This window comes from Leuciscus leuciscus (genome assembly GCF_965113295.1).
Source record: "Leuciscus leuciscus genome assembly, chromosome: 21".
Classification (NCBI taxonomy): Eukaryota; Metazoa; Chordata; class Actinopteri; order Cypriniformes; family Leuciscidae; genus Leuciscus; species Leuciscus leuciscus.
In genome coordinates this window covers 24,179,967-24,201,123 of record NC_138745.1, presented here as the reverse complement: position 1 = coordinate 24,201,123, position 21,157 = coordinate 24,179,967, and the positions used below count along the sequence as shown (strand labels likewise).

The 21,157-nt window shown below is 36.1% G+C and overlaps 1 protein-coding gene and 1 long non-coding RNA gene across 3 annotated transcripts in view; one reads left to right on the top strand and one right to left on the bottom strand.

Moving 5' to 3' along the window:
- The first annotated feature begins 1,749 nt into the window (after positions 1 to 1,749).
- acsf2 (acyl-CoA synthetase family member 2) overlaps positions 1,750 to 21,157 on the top strand; it is a 35,846-nt gene continuing 16,438 nt past the window's right edge. The window contains exons 1-10 of one of the 2 annotated variants that reach the window (XM_082151249.1): positions 1,750 to 2,333; positions 6,433 to 6,628; positions 15,228 to 15,356; positions 15,453 to 15,506; positions 15,921 to 16,039; positions 17,152 to 17,314; positions 18,400 to 18,495; positions 18,722 to 18,873; positions 19,237 to 19,328; positions 19,485 to 19,561. In XM_082151249.1, the coding sequence (XP_082007375.1) occupies positions 2,224 to 2,333; positions 6,433 to 6,628; positions 15,228 to 15,356; positions 15,453 to 15,506; positions 15,921 to 16,039; positions 17,152 to 17,314; positions 18,400 to 18,495; positions 18,722 to 18,873; positions 19,237 to 19,328; positions 19,485 to 19,561 (1,188 nt within the window). In that variant the 5' untranslated portion in view covers positions 1,750 to 2,223. The remainder of the gene's footprint in view (positions 2,334 to 6,432; positions 6,629 to 15,227; positions 15,357 to 15,452; positions 15,507 to 15,920; positions 16,040 to 17,151; positions 17,315 to 18,399; positions 18,496 to 18,721; positions 18,874 to 19,236; positions 19,329 to 19,484; positions 19,562 to 21,157) is intronic. The other variant, XM_082151248.1, reaches the window with a different exon arrangement.
- Positions 10,154 to 12,777, bottom strand: LOC309484848. Its single transcript, XR_014200983.1, has 4 exons — positions 10,953 to 12,777; positions 10,801 to 10,859; positions 10,672 to 10,718; positions 10,154 to 10,547 (listed from the first exon to the last, which is right to left on the bottom strand). It is a non-coding gene; the product is annotated as an uncharacterized lncRNA (long non-coding RNA).

The following is a 21,157-nucleotide window of genomic DNA, read 5'->3' as shown; positions in this document are numbered from 1 at the left end:
GTTGTCAATCCCTCCCTCGGCCAATCACGGGCAGGGGCCCCTCCATGCTCGGGCCCTCGCACGCACATGCATGACAGAAGCTTCTTGTCAGTGCTGCGCTGCCCCTCCCCTTTTATTAGTAAAATAGCTTCGCTATAGCGTAGGCCTACTAAATCGATTAGCTTACTACTGGGTACGGTACGGTGGTAACACCGCTGGTTTTGAAGTAGCCTAATTAAACAGCTTCCTTGTTTGTAGAGAGAGAGAGTAGGCTACAGTTTTGGGGAAAGTTAGCCTACTTTTAAAAGTAGGCCTAATGTGTTACAATAATGTGTTACTCCCTAAAAAAGGAACTAATTTCGTTAGTTAGGGCATACTTTTATGGAAAGTAGCACGCTACTTTTGCATTACTTTTTTTCATGTGGGCTTCTTGTCTGTCATGCTTGTCAAAACACACACACACCCAAACACAAAAGTTGTATTTTTGGCAAATAATGTAATGGCCCTTTCACACCAAAAGTGAAATGAATAAGCCTCAGGCTAAAGGAAATGTGAATTCATACCTGCACAGTAGAGGGCACAGCTCAAACAAACCTCTTAGCTGTGCTGCCATTCTGGATTGTAGAAGAATAGGACGCAGTTGAAGAAAGTTAAACACTCCCACTTCAGAAATAATAGGCTAATAAAAAAGAAACACAAATGTGATGTTTAACTAAAGTCATTTTTGCTTATTAGGATGGTTGAATTGGGTCATCAAATGTCTGTAGCAAAGACATTGGTCAATAAAGTGACATTAAATACATAAAGTTGCCTATATTTGTGTTAGTTAACATATTTAATCATTGCAGGTTTGCGAATATTCTGAGTTTGCATTGTACTGTTTTTATTCATTTTGAGGAATACTGAATCTGTTTTTGTGCAAGTGAGATGAGTAAATGCATGCTCACAGTTAGTCCATCATGTTTACACAGCAAACTCCTCTGTATTAGGCTACTCCTCTCAACATGGGGAGAGCTGTCAGTCAATGAATGGCAAAACAAAGTAGCTTGTGTTACTCATTTGAAAAAGTAACTCAGATATTTCGATTAATAGATTTTGATAAATGTAAAAGTAATGCGTTATTTTAGTAGTTACTTGAAAAAAGTAATCTGATTGCGTAACTCTGTCTAACTACTTATAATACGTTACCCCCAAAACTGGATGCTGCACAGACAGAAGCTAATTCACTCACGCATCTCTCTCACTCACTGAGTGATAATTCAAATAATAATTGTGTTTGTCAGGAGCTGATTAGATATGCAATATTGAGAAAACAATTCTTAAAAGTGATTTATTTCTGTAAATCTATAGTGATCAAATGCAGTGGGTCTCTCAGTTTCTCTCAGCGATAGGCACATGACTAATGGCTGGTCTGTGTGTGGAATTCCCCAAGACCTTCTGAACGTATATAAGCAGAGTTTTATAGAAAGGAAAATGTAAAATATAATAAAGAAGAAGAATCAATTAATTATGAATAATTTACTACCATTTTGAGAGTAACATGAAATCATGAACTGCAGTCCGTAACATTTGTTTGTGTTCAAAATTGACAAAAATTATGTAATGAGCGAATAGGCTACATCATGAATCCATTTTCCAAACCTCCACCCAACAGATCCACAGAGGAGGAGCTGAACTAGGTCAAGCTCAACCCATGACATCTAGAGAGGGGGAGCTGGACGTCATTTGGCTCTGCAGCGAGGAACTGTTACCGCTTGGGTTTTAGTGTGGCACATGCCATTCTCCGCTGGCACATGCAAATGAAAACCGGATGTGACTAAACATCATGTGCCAAAGGCTTTCTGTGAATAAGATGCCATGCTAGTTATAGTTAATACCACTACTGGCTAGAGCTTCCTGATGTGACCACCTTTGTTTGCGTCCTCTACAGTTCATTCCGTTGCAGCCGCTCGTCCTGCAACTTGAGGTTTCACGTTAGTTGGTTTAGCGAGTCACTTTTGGGAACTTTGGGATCGCGGTGGCAAGATATTGGTGTTGCTTAGAAGTCGAGCATTCATGGTTTACCAATGCAGTTAATTCAGGAGTTTTAATTTTACTGTAATGTGCATTTATCTCACTTATGATCGTGTCTGGGGTAGGCTACGTGTTTTTGTTTGATTGCAATCGAGTTTCTGAAAGAAAAAAAAAACTAAACTGAGATTCTTCAGAGTTTACTTCTGTCCGTCGTAAAGGTGAAACTTAAAGATGTCTTCTAAGATTCTTCTGACTAATCTACGAACTACCGCGAGCTTCTACAAAACACTGCATTTTCTGCAGAGACCCTGGACTCCTTTCGTAGCTTCTCAACAAAGATGGTAAGGCATCATAAAAACATGATTTAGCCTATCCGCGGGAGATGACAAACATGTGGCAGATTGCTTTTTATAGATATGTTTTTGGAATTGTGTCTCCATATTCTTGGAAATTCTAAAATAGCTCTAACGATGAATGCATATCAGTTTCTATAGTAGCCTAGTTATGTAACGTTACTGTTTTCATTAACCCTTTAAGTGACACTACAATGTAATAACCTACGCGTGGGAAATATTATTTATCTAAAAAAAAAAACTCTCTTGTGACTCAATAACAGATTCTTCGACTGAATAAACCCCCCCACCCTAAACCAGGTTAGCTGATTTAATGGTCTCACACTCACAGACTTGTGCTAACTTGTTTAGCAAGTTGGTTGGTCTACCCAATAGTTTTTGAATGCCTTTTTTAACGCTCATTTGCCGATTAGTAGAGGCTCTTGAACTGATGCTTATGCGGAGCTTCAGCATAAGAAGTCTACAAATGCAAGATATAAGTATGCTATTCGTTTTATTTGTAAAAATGAGCAAATTTTAAGGGCTGATTCTATGGCTATGAAGCTCCTAAATCATAATTTCACTGACTTTTGGAAAGAAGTCAGAACTCTCAATAGTTGCAGAGTGTCTCTTCCTTGTACTTTAGATGGAGTTTCTGGGGCAGAGAATATTGCGGAATTATGGAGACAACATTATTGTAGTCTTTTTAATTGCATCCAAAATGAATATGATGGGGGTGATCACCAAGTTAATGATCCAATAGTGATTATGCCACGTGAGGTGGATCAAGCTATAAGCAAATTACCTCAAAATAAAGCTAGTGGCTTAGATAATATTTCTGTTGAACATCTTAAATATGGAAGTAAGAGGATAGCCCCTTTATTAGCTGTTTGTCTTACTGGCTTTTTGAGTCACAGTGTGTTACCAGATTCAATGTTGTCTGTCTTATTAGTACCAGTTATTAAAAACAAAGTTGGAATGGTGGGTAACTTATATAATTATAGACCTGTAGCTTTAGCTAGTATTTTGTCTAAAGTCTTGGAAAAAATCTTGCTAGATAGGTTAAATGTGTTTATTAATTCTACAGACAACCAGTTTGGATTTAAGGCCAAACATGGTACTGATATTTGCATCTATGCATTAAAGGAAATTGTAAATAAGTATAGAGATAAAAATTCAACAGTTTTTATGTGTTTCATTGATGCATCTAAAGCTTTTGATCGGGTTAACCATGATAAGCTATTTTTTAAAATGAGACAAAGAGGGGTACCAGAATACATTGTGAGAATCTTGGCCTATTGGTATGCCCACCAGTTGATGCAAGTTAAATGGGGCAATAAGGTCTCTGCCCCTTTTGGGGTCAGTAACGGTGTGAGACAAGGAGGGATTTTGTCCCCAATTTTGTTTAATCTTTACATGGATGAGCTGTTTGAATGTTTGTAAAACTGGTTGTATGATTGGGAATACTTTGGTTAATCATATTATGTATGCAGATGATCTTGTGGTGTTTAGTCCAAGCAGTGCTGGTCTTCAACAGCTTTTAAATGTGTGTTCTGCTTATGGTCTTGAACATGATATTGTATATAATCCTGATAAGAGTATGGTTATGACTTGCAGAACTAAGGAGGATAAAAGTATACATTTTCCAGTTTTTAAGTTGTCTAACAAGAATCTCACGGTGTGCGAGAAAGTAAAATACCTTGGACATATTATCAACGAGCACATGACAGATGATGACGATATTGAAAGGCAACGCCGCCTGATGTATATGCGGGCAAATATGCTGTTGCGTAAGTTTAGTTTCTGTTCAGATGAGGTGAAGGTGTCACTTTTTAAAGCAGATTGTACAACATTTTATACTGCTCATTTGTGGTGTAACTATAGAACATCTAGTTTACAGAAGCTGCAAGTAGCTTATAACGATGCTATGAGAATCCTACTAAGGAGACCTAGATGGCATAGTGCAAGTGAAATATTTGTGAGTGTACGAGTAATCACTTTTAAAGCACTGTTACGTAATTTTATGTATAGATTTATCTGCCGACTTAATGCTTCTGAAAATGAAATTGTTGTGAGTTTATCAAATATAAGGGTTAGTACTACACGGTATCAGTCAAAGCTGTGGAGACACTGGTACTGGTGTATTTTGTAACTCTATGTTTACAAAATTGTATGGGTTGTATGTTGTTAAATGTCTTTTTTCTTTTTTTTAAATTGGACTTTGAGTCTGTAATAAAAAAAAAGTTTGATATGATGGTCAGTAAGGTTGATATTTATTTATTTTTTTTATATATTTTTTAAATACATTTTCTTTAATTACTTTAATTTAGCAAGGATGTTTTAAATTGATCAAAAATGACAGTAGACATTCATAATGATAATTTATATTTATATATATATATATATATATATATATATATATATATATATATATATATATATATATATATATATACATATAATTTTTTTAAAATAAATGCTGTTCTTTATCACCCAAAAATTCTGTATCATGGTTAGTCAAAAATATCAAGCAGCACAACTATTTTCCACATTGGTAATAATAAGAAATGTTTCTTGAGCACTGAATCAGATGTCAAATGTTTTAAAATCTAAAAGTTATTTATTATATAAATTATCATATTTATATTATATAACAGTATTTTAAATTGTAATAATTGCCAAATTTAATATTTAAAGGGATAGTTCACCCAAAAATTAAAATTAGCCCATGATTTACTCACCCTCAAGTAGTCATCCTAAGTGAATATGACATTCTTCTTTCAGACAAATACAATCGGAGCTATATATATATTAAAAAAAATGTCCTGGCTCTTCCAAGCTTTATAATGGCAGTGAATGACTGTTTCTGTTTTGAAGCCCATAAAAGTGCATCTATCCATCACAAAAGTGCTCCACACAGCTCCGGGTGGTTAATAAAGGCCTTCTGAAGCGAAGCAATGCGTTTGTGTAAGAAAAATATCCATATTTAAAACTTTATAAAGTAAAATAACTAGCTTCCGACCAAACGAACATACGGATTCGACTTAAGTCTAAAGTGCAACGTACGCGAGCAATGCAACGTACTGCTGATATTTACGCTACGCCGTGACGCACTACGCTACTTCTGACGTCACAAGTTGCGTAAGTTGCGATTTAGGCGCAAGTAGACTGTGTGTGGACGGAAGCCGGAATTTTACTTTTTTAACGTGTTAAATATGTATATTTTTCTTACACAAACAAAAAATTCTAGTTTACAGAGTTTTAGTGTTATGACATTAAACTACTATGTATGTATATTAATGTTGAATATAATGTATAATAATGCAATGGGGGATTTTTGTGGGTCTTGATAATACCAAATGTCTTGTTACCAGTAAAAAGTGGCCTACATTATTTTAAATATATCTAGTAGTCAGTGACAGAGTGCAAGCATATTCGTCTGGAATAATTCTGTATTTTCAGCTTCAGAATCATGAATATTTTTTTTCTGGAGTCCCCATTGTCCTGTGCATTGGTTTACCAGCACGAAGTCCAAGCCTATTTATTTCCAACCCCAATGTAATACCAAATTGGCATTTTAATCAACAGTAAAAAAAAAAAGGTTAACCTTTTACCATATGTCTTGGAGTATCACAATAATATTGTATCGTGGGTTCAGTATCCTGATATCGAATCATGAATTGTTGATCAAATAAATACAGCCTTGGTGAGCAAATCAGACTTCCTTCAATGAAAGATTATTTTATATATAGTAGGAATTAACTTTATGTGCTAATTTCATCTGTGATCCTGTATCTTCAAATGAAAGATCAACTGTTAGGTTGAGCAGGCTAAAAATGCATTAACAAAGACCATCTTGGCTCTCTAAAGTGAGAAATAGTGCAGCTGCTGACATCCCTTATTTCACCTTTTCCTTACATAAAATCAGTGTTGTCAGGATGTTTTTTAGCTTCTGCTCTCCCTTCAGGATGAACTTCACCAGACCCAAAGACAAACTAAAAGTAGTTGCAGTTTACAAACCCCAAGTTTTTGTATGTATTTGGTTCCCGTTCAGATGTCTCTCTGCATCTCTTATAAACACACGCTCTCCTCTCCCTTCTTTTTTTAGTGCCATTCATGTGGATAACCCACCCAGCACCCCAACCCTGACAACCAGTTATGTCCATGGCATCTCCTCCCAACCGCTGTTCTCTAGTACTGTGGACCAGTGTCTTCGAGCCTCAGTGGAGCGCTACCCTGACCGGGAAGCTTTGGTTTTTGTGCAGGATGGAATACGCAAGACTTTTGCTCAGTTCTACCAAGACGTGAGTGGTTTTGCTTCTGTTTCTTCTACAGAGGACTGGTTAGAAAAGTGATGCTAACCACAGTGCTTCCCATTTTATACCCCTCAGTCGTGGGAGAGAGGAAAACCACAATGTCCAAACCACAAAGTTTTTTCCTCTTTAGCAAATTTATTATTTTTAAGTCAGGATGCCCTGTAAAGAGCAAATTCAGGGCTTTGCAAAGATACCAAATGTTTGGAGGTGCAACCATGACAACCCCCTCTCCTTGGTCTTTAAAAATTACTGAATGTTAAAATTTAGCACTCTTATGGAAATATGATAATATTTAGTTTTTTATATTACATTTTATTTAAATCTGACAAATTTTCTAATTGTTTGTCAGAAATCAACAATTTAGGAAGATATTATGGGTTTTTTAAATTAGAAGATGACTTTGTTATGAAACAGGGGATTGCTTTCATACAAGACCTCTGTAGAGGACACCAGGACTTACATCATGGAATATCAGGCATGTCGGAGACACAACAAATGAATAGGGCAATAAATTATATATCAATATTCTTATGAAATATGAGAGATTCTTATGAAAATATTCCCAATTATTATTCGTTTTTTCATTACATGTTGCCCCAAGAACCGATTAATATGCACATTATGGAAATGTTTACATGCATATTGCATAAAGTAAAATGGTATATCAAATCATTCTGTTATATCTTTCATTACATAGTTGAGATAAAGTTTGGATGAAAAAAAAATCTTGAAACCTAAAAATTGATTGGTGAATGGAAAAAAAACGAAAATATTGTTTTTGCCTATTCATGTCGGTCCTGGTGTCCTCTACAGAGAACATAGCATAACATTAGGATAAAATATCTTTTTTCAAAAATGTCTTTATTCAATTCGTTTCTTATGCTCCAAACAATGTAATGACCAAAAAAAAACTAAACTAAATTCACGCTCACAAAAGATCTGGTTCTAAGGAGGATACATAAACAAAATATACACATTCCTAAACATAATTTATTAATAAGACCTAAATAAGCTTTTACCACAGATTCCAAATTCAGTACTGGCAGAAGAATGAGTTAAAATAGCAATATATGGTTTCCATTTTTTTTTTTTTTCACACACCCATTTTACTTTGTTTGTTGTACAGCCTGTCCGTTAAAGTTTCGCTGTGGTCAATGATTTTATCCAGTAAAACTGGATCTTCTATCTTCTAACATCTTTACACCGTTGTTTCAATTGGTACACAGAACCATGAATATGCAAATTAGCCCCGCCTCCACTCAATCACACCAGCTCAGAGATCAACTCGCTCAACTTTACTCAAGTTACTCTAGTAAACGCACCACAATGGTATCTCTCTTTACAACATCGGACACATACCTGTAATTGATATGATTAGCCTTTTGCTTGACTACATTATCAAACAGCTAATAATGTGTAAATGTTACCATGTAACCCTTCGCCATCTCAGTCTGCCTTCTAAAAATCAGTATCCTTAGAAAATGATTTGAACATCATAGAACGTCAGTGGAGAAAGGCATATAGTTAATCATAACATCGTAATTCACCTGCTACATTGCTAAATGTACCCGATTTTTCATATCAACAAAAAATATAATAGTTAATGATATGCTAAAGCCCGCCGGCACGTTGACGTGATTGGCTACAAGGTAGTTTGTGACATCAGAAACACCAGCGATTTCAAACCGTGTTTTTGAGACTATCTTGGACTTATGAATTTGCACATTGTTTGTTTAATATTTGTGTAAAATTGTATAATATTGCACAAGCATATTAAAAACACCACACAGACCTATAAACAAAATTAAAAACTTGATTTTCACCACAGGGGGTCTTTAAATATGTAAATAAAGCACAGTGAAATCAGTCACTGGCATGATAAAATGTAATTATTCAAATCGTTTTTGTGGTTATTCTGTGAATGTAAACATGACCAAGAAAAGACATTAACTCACTATCAAGGTGATTATTAATACTTATACTACAGGGCTGTTGAATGCTTGAATCTGATTGGTTGATGAACGTTCTAAGGTGTGCATTATTTTCAGGGAAACGCACGGCTAAAGTAGTTCCAGGCAGGTCTTGACCGCATTACAGTTCCATATCACTTCGCGTAGTCAACTGTAATAACGGAAAATAGGATACAATTCATAACAAGAAAAAGCATTTCGCCCCGTGCGCTTGATCTGCAATTTTCAATGTCTAGCTTCACAATCAATAGAAACATGCAGTTTAATTTTAATAAATAAAGTATATAGTCCTATCTATAATCAATACGGATTTTTTATTGCAGATAATATAACAAATAAATAATTATTGATAGGCCTACTTGTTAAAAGGGCTTTGTGTTTAATTTATTTGGCTATAGTCTACTGTCATCTGTCAATAATGGGGGAAAAAAGAATGAACGAATTAATTAAAACGAATTGAATTAATAAATAAATAATAATATTGACGCACATACTTTTCTGTCTCATTATTGCAACATCTCTCTCTAATAACTGCATTAATAACTGCATAATGAATGTAATTTGTTACTTATGACTGATCATGCCCAAACGCGTGTTCAGCGCGTTCAGTCTGTGTTCAAAGTCGGTGTTTAAAATCTGCTGCAGTCGATGAAAACAGTCAGAGAATGTGTCAGCTAGTCGTGTGTCCCCAGCATTAGTCTGCTATCAGTGGCTCTAAAATTACGTTTTGGAATTAGCAACGGAGGCATGGGATTAGATGCGTAAGAAATTAGTCCTACATTCAAGAGCATTTTAATGACAAAAACTTAACAAACGTCTTGAAAAACATAATCTGAACAATGTTTCGAGGTGTGGTAACTGTAGTATAAGCGGAATAATTGACTTCAGGCCGTTGAATTATTAGAAAAATAATCGCGTCGTGACCGCATTACCACCTCGGGTGTGCATTATTTTTCTAATAATTCAACGGCCTGTCGTCAATTATTCCTTACATATTCCACACTGAACCCAATATTTTCTTATAAACTGACTGATATGAGCTATCTGGCACAGATAGGTGCTTCACGTTTGGCTGCCTTCCATAATGAGAGCAGAAGTGGGTTAAAGTGTATCAATGTGACAAAGTTAAACATTTACAGAAAAGCAATAATATATCACAAAGCACACACACACACACACACACACACACACACACACAAAAACATCCTTTAAACACATTTGAATAAACACACGACCCCAACACATATTGTCCCAAAAACAAAGTTTCCCATAATTCCCAACCAAATAATATAAAGGACACCAGGAATTTGCCGCTCTTTGAGGTTTAATGCACGCTAAAGAGACAACGTAGCTCCTCCAGGGGCCTGTTTCAGAAAGGAGGTTAAGTGAAAACTCTGAGTATGTTAACCCTGAAATGAGGGAAACTCTGAGTTTTCTGTTTTAGAATGGGAGGTATGTTAAACCTAAAAAAGCAGAGTAAGTCAAGCCCGTTTCTGAAAGAGAGGTAACTTATACCAGAGACACTCAGAGTCAGTTACCATGGTAACTTACTCTGTGAACCTAACCTGGTCGGGAGCAGGTTTTCTTTGGTAAACCCAGAGTTTCTATTGGTCTCCTCCCCTTTTTTAAAGAGGAAGTAGTGTTTAAACACCTCATTCATTCTTTCAGTACATTTTTATTAAAAAAATTAATCTTTTATTAATAAATAAAATATTGCTATTTTTACTGCAGTTTTTTTCTATTTATTTTTTTAATAAGATGAAGTCTATATAACTCCTTAACTGGCAACTGAAAATACAGTAGTAGATCAGAGTTACATAATGTAGTTCTGAACAAATTCTACAGAATTAAACTCTGGCATTTACTGGAAATCACTGAACTGTGTTCATCTGTGCAACAGAAGTTGATGGACCGTCCTCCTGCTGTTCTTCCTCACTCTGAGGGAGGGAGAGATAAGAATACCTGTTTACTTAGATTTAAACTTAGATTATCCACGAAAAAATGTGAAAAAATCTGAATGTGTAGCTTGTTTGATGTGTAGACGCATAATATTAACTTTACCTCTGTAGGCCTCTCTGTGGCAGCAGAAACTCTTTATCCCCATCGTCCTGTGAAGATGAGCATTTGATTGAGTACTCTTTATAACACTATTTTTCATAATTTCTGGTGTATTGATAGGCTAGTACTTACAACTGCCTGGGGTTCTGTTGGGACAGGAGGCTCCAAAAGACAGATATTACCATCAGAATCTATTGGGACCAACAAAAAACCCAACCCAAAGTAAAATAAATGGAAATATCAAAAATAGCCTATATAAAAAATAACACATGTAAACCTCTTACATTTTATAAAGGCCCTTGGATCTTCGGGAGTGACTGGCTCTGAAGTCCCTCCTAAGCAGCCATTTATTAATAAGACCTAAATAAGCTTTTACCACAGATTCCAAATTCAGTACTGGCAGAAGAATGAGTTAAAATAGCAATATATGGTTTCCATTATTAATTTTTTTCACACACCCATTTTACTTTGTTTGTGTACAGCCTGTCTGTTAAAGTTTCCTTGTCAATGATTTTATCCAGTAAAACTGGATCTTCTATCTTCTAAAATCTTTACACCCTTGTTTCAATTGGTACACAGATCCATGAATATGCAAATTAGCCCCGCCTCCACTCAATCACACCAGCTCAGAGATCAACTCGCTCAACTTTACTCAAGTTACTCTAGTAAACGCACCACAATGGTATCTCTCTTTACAACATCGGACACATACCGGTAATTGATATGATTAGCCTTTTGCTTGACTACATTATCAAACAGCTAATAATGTGTAAATGTTACCATGTAACCCTTCGCCATCTCAGTCTGCCTTCTAAAAATCAGTATCCTTAGAAAATAATTTGAACATCATAGAACGTCAGTGGAGAAAGACATATAGTTAATCATAACATCGTAATTCACCTGCTACATTGCTAAATGTACCCGATTTTTCATATCAACAAAAAATATACCGGGATAACCTGGCTTCGCAGCAGTTAATGATATGCTAAAGCCCGCCGGCACGTTGACGTGATTGGCTACAAGGTAGTTTGTGACATCAGAAACACCAGCGATTTCAAACCGCGTTTTTTAGACTATCTTGGACTTATGAATTTGCACATTGTTTGTTTAATATTTGTGTAAAAACACCACATAGACCTATAAACAAAATTAAAAACTTGATTTTCACCACAGGGGGTCTTTAAATATGTAAATAAAGCACAGTGAAATCAGTCACTGGCATGATACAATGTTATTATTCAAATAGTTTTTGTGGTTATTCTGTGAATGTAAACATGACCAAGAAAAGACATTAACTCACTATCAAGGTGATTATTAATACATATTCCACACTGAACCCAATATTTTCTTATAAACTGACTGATATGAGCTATCTGGCACAGATAGGTGCTTCACGTTTGGCTGCCTTCCATAATGAGAGCAGAAGTGGGTTAAAGTGTATCAATGTGACAAAGTTAAACATTTACAGAAAAGCAATAATATATCACAAAGCAGGAACGTTTAACACAATTAGTCTTGCCATTAGTCTTGACACACATATTCAATGTGGAATATCCTTTTTTTTTTTTCTTTTTTTTTTTTTTCCTCAAGATACATTAGCATATTACTTCATGGTGAACCACAAATGTGTTTATTTTAAACCAGAATGGCTATTTCTGTTCTTGACAAATTCCCATTGGAAGGGTTCTTCCATAAAAGTTTCTGGAGACATTCATGGAGTCAACAAAGTGTCATTTTATTGACTGCAACACTTAAGTACTGACCACTCATTGTGTAGAAGAAAGAGAGAAAAAAAACACTGACTAATAAATTGGACATCAGCACATTACTTCTGAGTTCTGGGTCTCAGATGTTTCTCAGGGATCCCTCACCAGAACTAACCCAGCCGCAGAAAATGAAGCCCTTTTAACAAACCAGACCAAACAGTTTTTATAATTACAGGGGTCTCACAAAAATTCTCATTCCATTACATCAAACTTAAATGGGGAAAATATATACACACACTAAAATAAACATAAAAATCACATTTACCATAAAGCAATAATGAAAATACACTTAAACACACACACACACACACACACACACACACACACACACACACACACACACACACACACACACACACACACACACACACACACACACACACACACACACACACACACACACACACACATCCTTTAAACACATTTGAATAAACACACGACCCCAACACATATTGTCCCAAAAACAAAGTTTCCCATAATTCCCAACCAAATAATATAAAGGACACCAGGAATTTGCCGCTCTTTGAGGTTTAATGCGCGCTAAAGAGACAACGTAGCTCCTCCAGGGGCCTGTTTCAGAAAGGAGGTTAAGTGAAAACTCTGAGTATGTTAACCCTGAAATGAGGGAAACTCTGAATTTTCTGTTTTAGAATGGGAGGTATGTTAAACCTGAGAAAGCAGAGTAAGTCAAGCCCGTTTCTGAAAGAGAGGTAACTTATACTCTGAGTCAGTTACCATGGTAACTTACTCTGTGAACCTTACCTGGTCGGGAGCAGGTTTTCTTCTGTAAACCCAGAGTTTCTATTGGTCTCCTCCCCTTTTTTAAAGAGGAAGTAGTGTTTAAACACCTCATTCATTCTTTCAGTACATTTTTATTAATAAATAAAATATTGCTATTTTTACTGCAGTTTTTTTCTATTTTTTTTTAATAAGATGAAGTCTATATAACTCCTTAACTGGCAACTGAAAATACAGTAGTAGATTAGAGTTACATAATGTAGTTCTGAACAAATTCTACAGAATTAAACTGTGGCATTTACTGGAAATCACTGAACTGTGTTCATCTGTGCAACACTATTTGTCATAATTTCTGGTGTATTGATAGGCTAGTACTTACAACTGCCTGGGGTTCTGTTGGGACAGGAGGCTCCAAAAGACAGATATTACCATCAGAATCTGTTGGGACCAACAAAAAACCCAACCCAAAGTAAAATAAATGGAAATATCAAAAATAGCCTATATAAAAAATAACACATGTAAACCTCTTACATTTTATAAAGGCCCTTGGATCTTCAGGAGTGACTGGCTCTGAAGTCCCTCCAGGAATTCCTTCAGCCAAAAATGCTGCTGCACTGCTAGACACTGGATGCTATTTAGTTATTTAATATGTCAAATGTAAAGTCAGGTAGCCTACACCCATGATATGCTCAAGCCTTACTTGATTGAATTATGTTTTTATATTTAATTTTCAGCAGCTGCCATGTTCTTTTAATACCTGCAGGATTGCCCCTACATGAAAATTAAAATTAGGTTTAATAACATACTGTTCTTCCAGTTTCACCTCTGATATTATAACAGTTGGGTAAGTTACTAATTAAACAGTGTAATTAGATTAATGTAATAATGACTATCTTTAGAAAGTATTGGTCTACTTATTACTAAATCCCATATCAACCTCAACCACTTGAACAATACAAGGAGAGACAAGAAACAGCACTTTTAATGCTTTCAAATAAACAATATACAATTGCATGAATTATTCTTGAATTGACCAAAGTGTGTAGAGGGAGAAGGTTACATTAAAAATATACCTTTTAAAAATGTATGTTAAATCTACAGAATTGTTCTATAGTCTAATGCAATTACATCAGATTTTACTTTAAATTAGAGAAGAATTAAGAGTAATCCCTTTAATTAAATTACAGTATTAATGTTCTAATACTGTAAAATTACAGTAATAATGTTCGTACTGGTGAGAAATATGAAGACCACTTTTTGTCTGGCGCTGTTGCCATGGTGACTCATAATATCTGCACTCCATTGATAATGCCTTTTTATAGTTGTGGTGCACGCGCTAAACTCAGAGTAGGTCAACTCAGAGTTGATTGAACTAACTCAATTCAGCTGTTCTGTAACCGAAAACTCAGAGTTTCCCATCTCAGGGTAAGTCAACTCAGAGTTCAAGTTTTAACTCAGAGTTGGTTGAACCTCCTTTCTTAAACAGGCCCCCGTTCCAATGTTTGGGTAAATAATATTTAAAGAAACCAAATAATTACATAGAAATTTATAAATAAACAGACCAAAAAACATTAATCCCTTAGAACAAACGAAATATCAATTAAAAAAAATTAAAATACAAAGTAAACTAGAACCATTCAGATGAAATGTTCATTCAGTGTGGCCTTCCACCATGCTTCTTTCCAGAGGACAAAAATGTCTGGGTGAAAGACATTTACATTTATTCATTTACAGAGGTTTTAATCAAAGAGGAACATAAACTATTTGCCAATAATATTTGCATTATACATTGCCAAAGGTCTGATTTTATTGATTGTATAAAGTGCAAATCTGCAAGAGTGGGGTGACAGCTTGTCACATAACATGTAACTCGTGTCATGTGCCTTAGATTAACCATAAACTTGCTTCCTTTGATTCTCTTTTATAATATGTGATGTATTAGTATTAAATTATTTATTTATTCCTAATCTAATGAACATTTTATGTGTTAAACCCACCTTACATTTTAATTTTTTTCAGGGCCTGTGTAAAAATGTGGTAGTATTTTGATTTCAGGTGGAACAGACTGCTGCAGGTCTACTGGCTGTCGGGCTGAAAAGGGGTGATCGCTTAGGGATGTGGGGACCGAACATCTATGAATGGATACTGATGCAGTTTGCCACAGCTAAAGCAGGGATCATTTTGGTGAGTGTTTTTGTTGAGTGTCTTGTAATTTGGTTTAATCTGAGGATTTGTCAATGGCTGGCCTCTCACCTGCTCAAGTTTATTGGGATTTTACAGGTTTCAGTGAACCCGGCTTATCAACTGCAAGAAGTAGAATTTGCACTCAGAAAGGTAAGTTAATGTTTATACATGCAAAAAAGAACAACTAACAGTGGAATGTCCTAACTACAGGACCGTTTTGGGTTTATTTTCACTCAAACAAGCATTTTTTTCATGGAAGCCTGTTTCAGAGTTTTATATAGAAGTAAGTCTAAATGTAAATAGTCACATTTGATAAATATATAACTCAGAAATAGTTGCCATTACAATTTTTGTTATGAAAATTTTATTTAATGCCATTAAAATTTAATTATGAGAAGTCGCAATTCTGAAAAATAAAGTGGCCATTGAGAGATGTACAGTCACATTATGAGAAATACAAGGACTTTTACCCTTTTTACTCTGAGGCAGAAACAAGCTTAGTTTTAGTCTCAACTACATATAAGCAAACTTTACATTTGATTAATGGCTTAATGCTTCTTTTAGGTACGGTGCAATGCAATAGTTTGCCCGACTCAATTCAAGACCCAAAGGTACTGTGACATGTTAAGGCAGCTTTGTCCAGAGATGGAGACTGCTTCACCTGGAGGAATCAAGAGTTCAAGGTACAAGTGATGTAATAAAAGGAAGATCATTTATACATAATCATTATTAAAGGGGTCATATAATGGTACATGCACTTTCACAAGTTGATTGAACTGAAATGTGTGTTGGCAGTGCCTGTACACAACCATCATAAAATGATAAAAATCCATCCAGTGTTTTTTAAAAAAAAATCTTCTTATATGTTTTCCCCTGTCTCAAATCAAGCCGTTCGATTTTGTAACGTCACAAAATCAACGCCCCTCCCACGATGGTTGATTGACAGCAGCGTTTCAACATAGACCCGCCCTCGCTCGTGAGCGAGCCGTCAATCATAGTCCGCGCGTCTATGAGCAGAATGGCGTCTAAGCGATTGTGGTGTTCTGTTCTTGGGTGTAATAACGAACACAGCAGTCATTTTGATGTTCCTAAATCCGAACCGCTGAAGACACAGTGGCTGAGTTTTGTTTTCGAAGGGAATATTCCCCACGATCAACAGCAATGCTTTCATGTTTGAGCCAATCATTTCACACCAGACTGCTTTACAAACGAGGGTCAGTATAAAGCTGGTTTTGCTAAGAAGCTGCTCCTGAAAAAAGGATCAGTACCAACTATTCGTGTTCCTGCTGCACCTCCAGAAGAAGTGAGTGTAACGTTTTATTAACCTTTATATTAATCTTTATATTAATCTTTGCAAATCGCTTGCACGCTTCACGATGAATACGGCTAAGGTTTACACTCAGGGTACATTACAGCATGTTTTCTATGTACGACGTTCTCAATATAATTCATAATCCCACGTTTATAATGAACAACGCGTTATGGTTATTGTGTTACAAACGGTGTACGCACAGAACAGAAGGGCGGGGTGAGCAAAGCTCATTATCATTTAAAGACACATGCACTTAAACGGCGTGCTGAAAACAGAGCTGTTTTTGACCAGGTAAAATGAGTGTTTTCTTACAATACTAATGAGAATTTTTAATTAAAGTATATTACAACATTTTAATTTAGACCCTAAAGAATCATATTAGCTTGAACAAAAATGGCATTATATGACCCCTTTAAGGGCCAGAGGCTGACTGAGTTACTTGGTTGTTTCTGAGAAACACGGTTTGTTTTCTTCTTTCTTCAGACTACCAGACCTACACACTGTGATCGTGACTGACAGTCAGCAGCCAGGAACTTTCCTCTTAAAAGATCTGATGCAGGCAGGAAGCAGCCAACACCATCAACAACTACAAGACCTGCAGAATAAACTTGTTTGTGATGACCCCATAAACATTCAGTTTACATCGGTACACTGCATATTTTTAATTTGTATATATCTCTATTAAAGCTGCAGTGTGTAATTTCTGTGCCACTTGCATCACCAAACATAATAGCAGAAATAATTATTATTTTCAGACAGATTACCTCAGACACATTATTGGTAGGTCAAAGTCATATGGCGCTTTTCCACTGCATGGTATGGTACGGCTCGGTTCGGTACGGCTCACTTATGACGCATTTCCACTGCATGGTACGGTACGGTACGGCTCGCTTCGGCTCGCTTTAAATGGTACCACCTCTGTTGAGGTTCCAAGCGTACCGTACCGATACTAAAATGTGACGTGAAAACACTGCAGATCACTGATTGGTCAGACAGAATCATCACTACCAGCGTCATTGTATTTACGACACGAGACACTAAACCCTCTAGATTTAAATAGCCAGTAGACAACAGCCAACACTGTAGCACCTGTTATAAAAGTATTTGCTTAAAAAAAAAAAAAAGAGTATAAACTTAAAAAAAAGAAATGGCTGAATCGTGGTCAGTGGACGAGGTGCAGACGTTCCTCTCGTTGGTTGCCGAGGAGTGGATGATGGGGAAACACGGAATGAAAAATTCGCATTTAATATGATGATGTCATGGCAGTAGAGACGGCAACTATAATGATCAGTCCCACCCACTTTGAAGCGGTACAGTGGAAAAGCAACCGAGCTAAAGCGAACCGAACCGTGCCGTACCGAGTCAAGTCGTACCACGCAGTGGAAAAGCGAAGCGAGTCGAACCGTACCGAGCCGTACCATGCAGTGGAAAAGCGCCAATAGTCACGCCCCAAACGCACAGCATTGGTTGACCTAATGTTGCTGTGTTAGGCTTGTCAGGAGAAACAGCGCAATGTTTTGAGCCCTAGAGTTTACACGTTTCAGATAAATTATCCTAGAAATGACCTATTTACTGTTGTCTCTGCATAAAAAGCAAACATATTATGACATTAAAAAAATTATACACTTTATCTTTAAGTCTTAGCCCAGTGAAGTCAAATGTAACACAAAATAAATCGTTATTTTATCTTCATTTTTTATATTTTTTATTTTTGTTCGTTATGATTCTCAGGGAACAACTGGAAAGCCCAAAGGAGCCACTCTGTCTCATCACAACATTGTGAACAATGCTTATTTCATCGGCATGCGCACAGGCTTCCACTGGAGGGTGGGTGCTTCTCATACACTGAAAGAAGTGTCTATTTCTATAAAATGTAGGATCTGTGTCTGGAAAATAGATCTTTAGATGATGTCTATTGCAAAAATACAGTTCATTGTTTAGCATACTGATATTACAATACAGAACAGAACATATTTTGTTTAAATTAATCTCCATACATTTTCCTTCACAGTACATACAGTATGGGTAATTTTTTACCTTAATCTTCTTACAGAAAAACACGCGAGTTTGCTTGCCGGTGCCCATGTATCATTGTTTTGGCTCAGTGGGTGGTGGTATGGTCATGGCTGTTCATGGTACCACAGTGGTTTTCCCATCTGCTGGTTATGATGGACATGCCAACCTGGTGGCGATAGAGAAAGAGAAGTATGCAGTCATGAATTCTCTTTTAATTAATCATCAGATGCATGAATTGAAACTTTCTTTGTGAATTTTATTTATTTATTTACCTCAAAACAAGAATTGATGTGTTAGAGAATTGAGCATCTGCCCTTTGCATTAGAACATAATTCTAAAACTTCCAGAGATAGGCCTACTTGGTGCCACTTTCTCCTTAGCCATATTGAATTCATGTTGTCGTAAATAAAAGACACAGGGACATATAAAGAGGACAGTCATGTAGAAGTTGGGTAAAGATCAAAGGTCATGTGTACATCATGCATATCTGGAATAACAGATCTGAGCTGTATTTATTTGATTAAATTGGCAGAAAATGTACTGTTTACACAGGTGTACGTTTGTCTACGGCACCCCTACTATGTTTATTGACATGCTGAGTCAGCCTGACCTGGCCCAGATTGATTTGTCATCAGTTGAGGGTGGTGAGTCAATCAAACTTTTTTTAAATCTCTAAATCTACTGCTAAATGGAGGTTGTGATAGATTACATTAATATTATCAAGATTTCTGAGCAATCAAGCAGTAAATCCTCCACTTTCATCAGTGTTCTGCTAAAACCCTATGTTTTGCTTCTGTCAGGTATTATTGCTGGTTCACCTTGTCCTCCTGAGGTCATCCGTAAGGTCATCAATATCATGGGTATTAAGGAAACGGTGGTAAGTAGTGAAGGGGATTGTTCATTCTCTGTTATAAATCAAGCTGATAATAATTGTACAGTCGTGGTCAGAATTATTGGCACCCTCTGTAAATATGATCAAAGAAGGCTGTGAAAATAAATCTGCTTTGTTTATCCTTTTGATCTTTCATTCAGAAAAATCACAAAAATATATCCTTTCATTGAAGTAAAACTAATGAAAATGTGAGGGAAATCACTTTATGAAATAAATGTTTTTCTCTAATACACATTGGCCACAATCAATTCTGATGTGCAGCAAAAGATTGTTGAGCTTCACAAATTAGAAAGTGGCTGTAAGAAAATAGCCAAAGCATTGAAAATTCCCATTTCCACCATCAGGGCAATAAATAAAAAGTTCCGATCAATGGGAAATGTCAATCTGCGTGGAGAGGACACGGGTCTATATTCTCTTAAAGGGATAGTGCACCCTAAAATGAAAATTCTGTCATTAATTACTCGCCCTCAGGTCGTTCCAAAGAGAACCAATGAGGTTCTTTCTCGAAGAACCTGCTCAATCAAACCGAAAAAGAGGTTCGGTTAGGCTTCTGTTTATGTTCGCTTATCAATGTTTATGTCAATAAAAGCCTCACAAGCAGCACTTACATCACAAGGTTGTTTAAGAGGGTTTCAAGAAAAATCCTTTGCTCTCATCCATAAACATACTCCAGCATAGTCAGTTGTCAGACACGACTGGAACTTCATATGGGACTGGGTTCTATGGCCAGATCAAATTGAAAAAAAGAGCTTTTTGGCAGCAAACACACAAGATGGGTTTGTTGAACACAGGGATGTTGTGGGGCTATTTTTCTGCTGGATGACATATTGTTCAGATACATGGCATCATGGATTCTACCAAATACCAACCGATAAAAAATCTAAACCTGACGGCCCCTACTAGAAATCTTATAATGGGCAGTGGTTGGATCTTCCATCAGGAAATGATCCAAAACAAATATTGAAATCAACACAAAAATGGGTCACTGTGCAAGGGTCTACCATGGCCATTCCTATAGAAAATTAAAGAGCAGAGTGTGTCAACATGGTCTTGGGAATTTGAAGGATCTGGATAGATTCTGTATGGAGGAATGGTCTCTGATCTCTTGTCAGGTGTTCTCCAAACTCATCAGGCATTATAGGAGAAAACTCAGAGCTGTTATCTTGGTAAAAGGAGGTTGTAAAAGTATTTAATAAGATGGTGCCATTAATTGTGGCCAATGTGTATTAGAGAACACCCCATTTTAAATAGTTTGACTTAAATGATAGGTTATATTTATTTTTTATTTTTATAAAAGGTCAAAATAATTAACAATGCAGAATTATTTTCACAGGCTTCTTGTTCATATTTACCAAGGGTCCCAGGATTGTACAGTATGTTTACTACATGTCAGTATCACTAGGGGGAGACAGAGATTTTCACATTAATGGTTTAGCTGCAATTTTGATATTTTCTTTCAACTTCTCTGAAAAATCTGATGATAATCATGAATTGAATTAACACATTAAAAAATCACTAATATAACCGCTCATCTTGTCTGTACTTTTATTTCAGTTTTTGTATGCACTGAAACTGAAATAA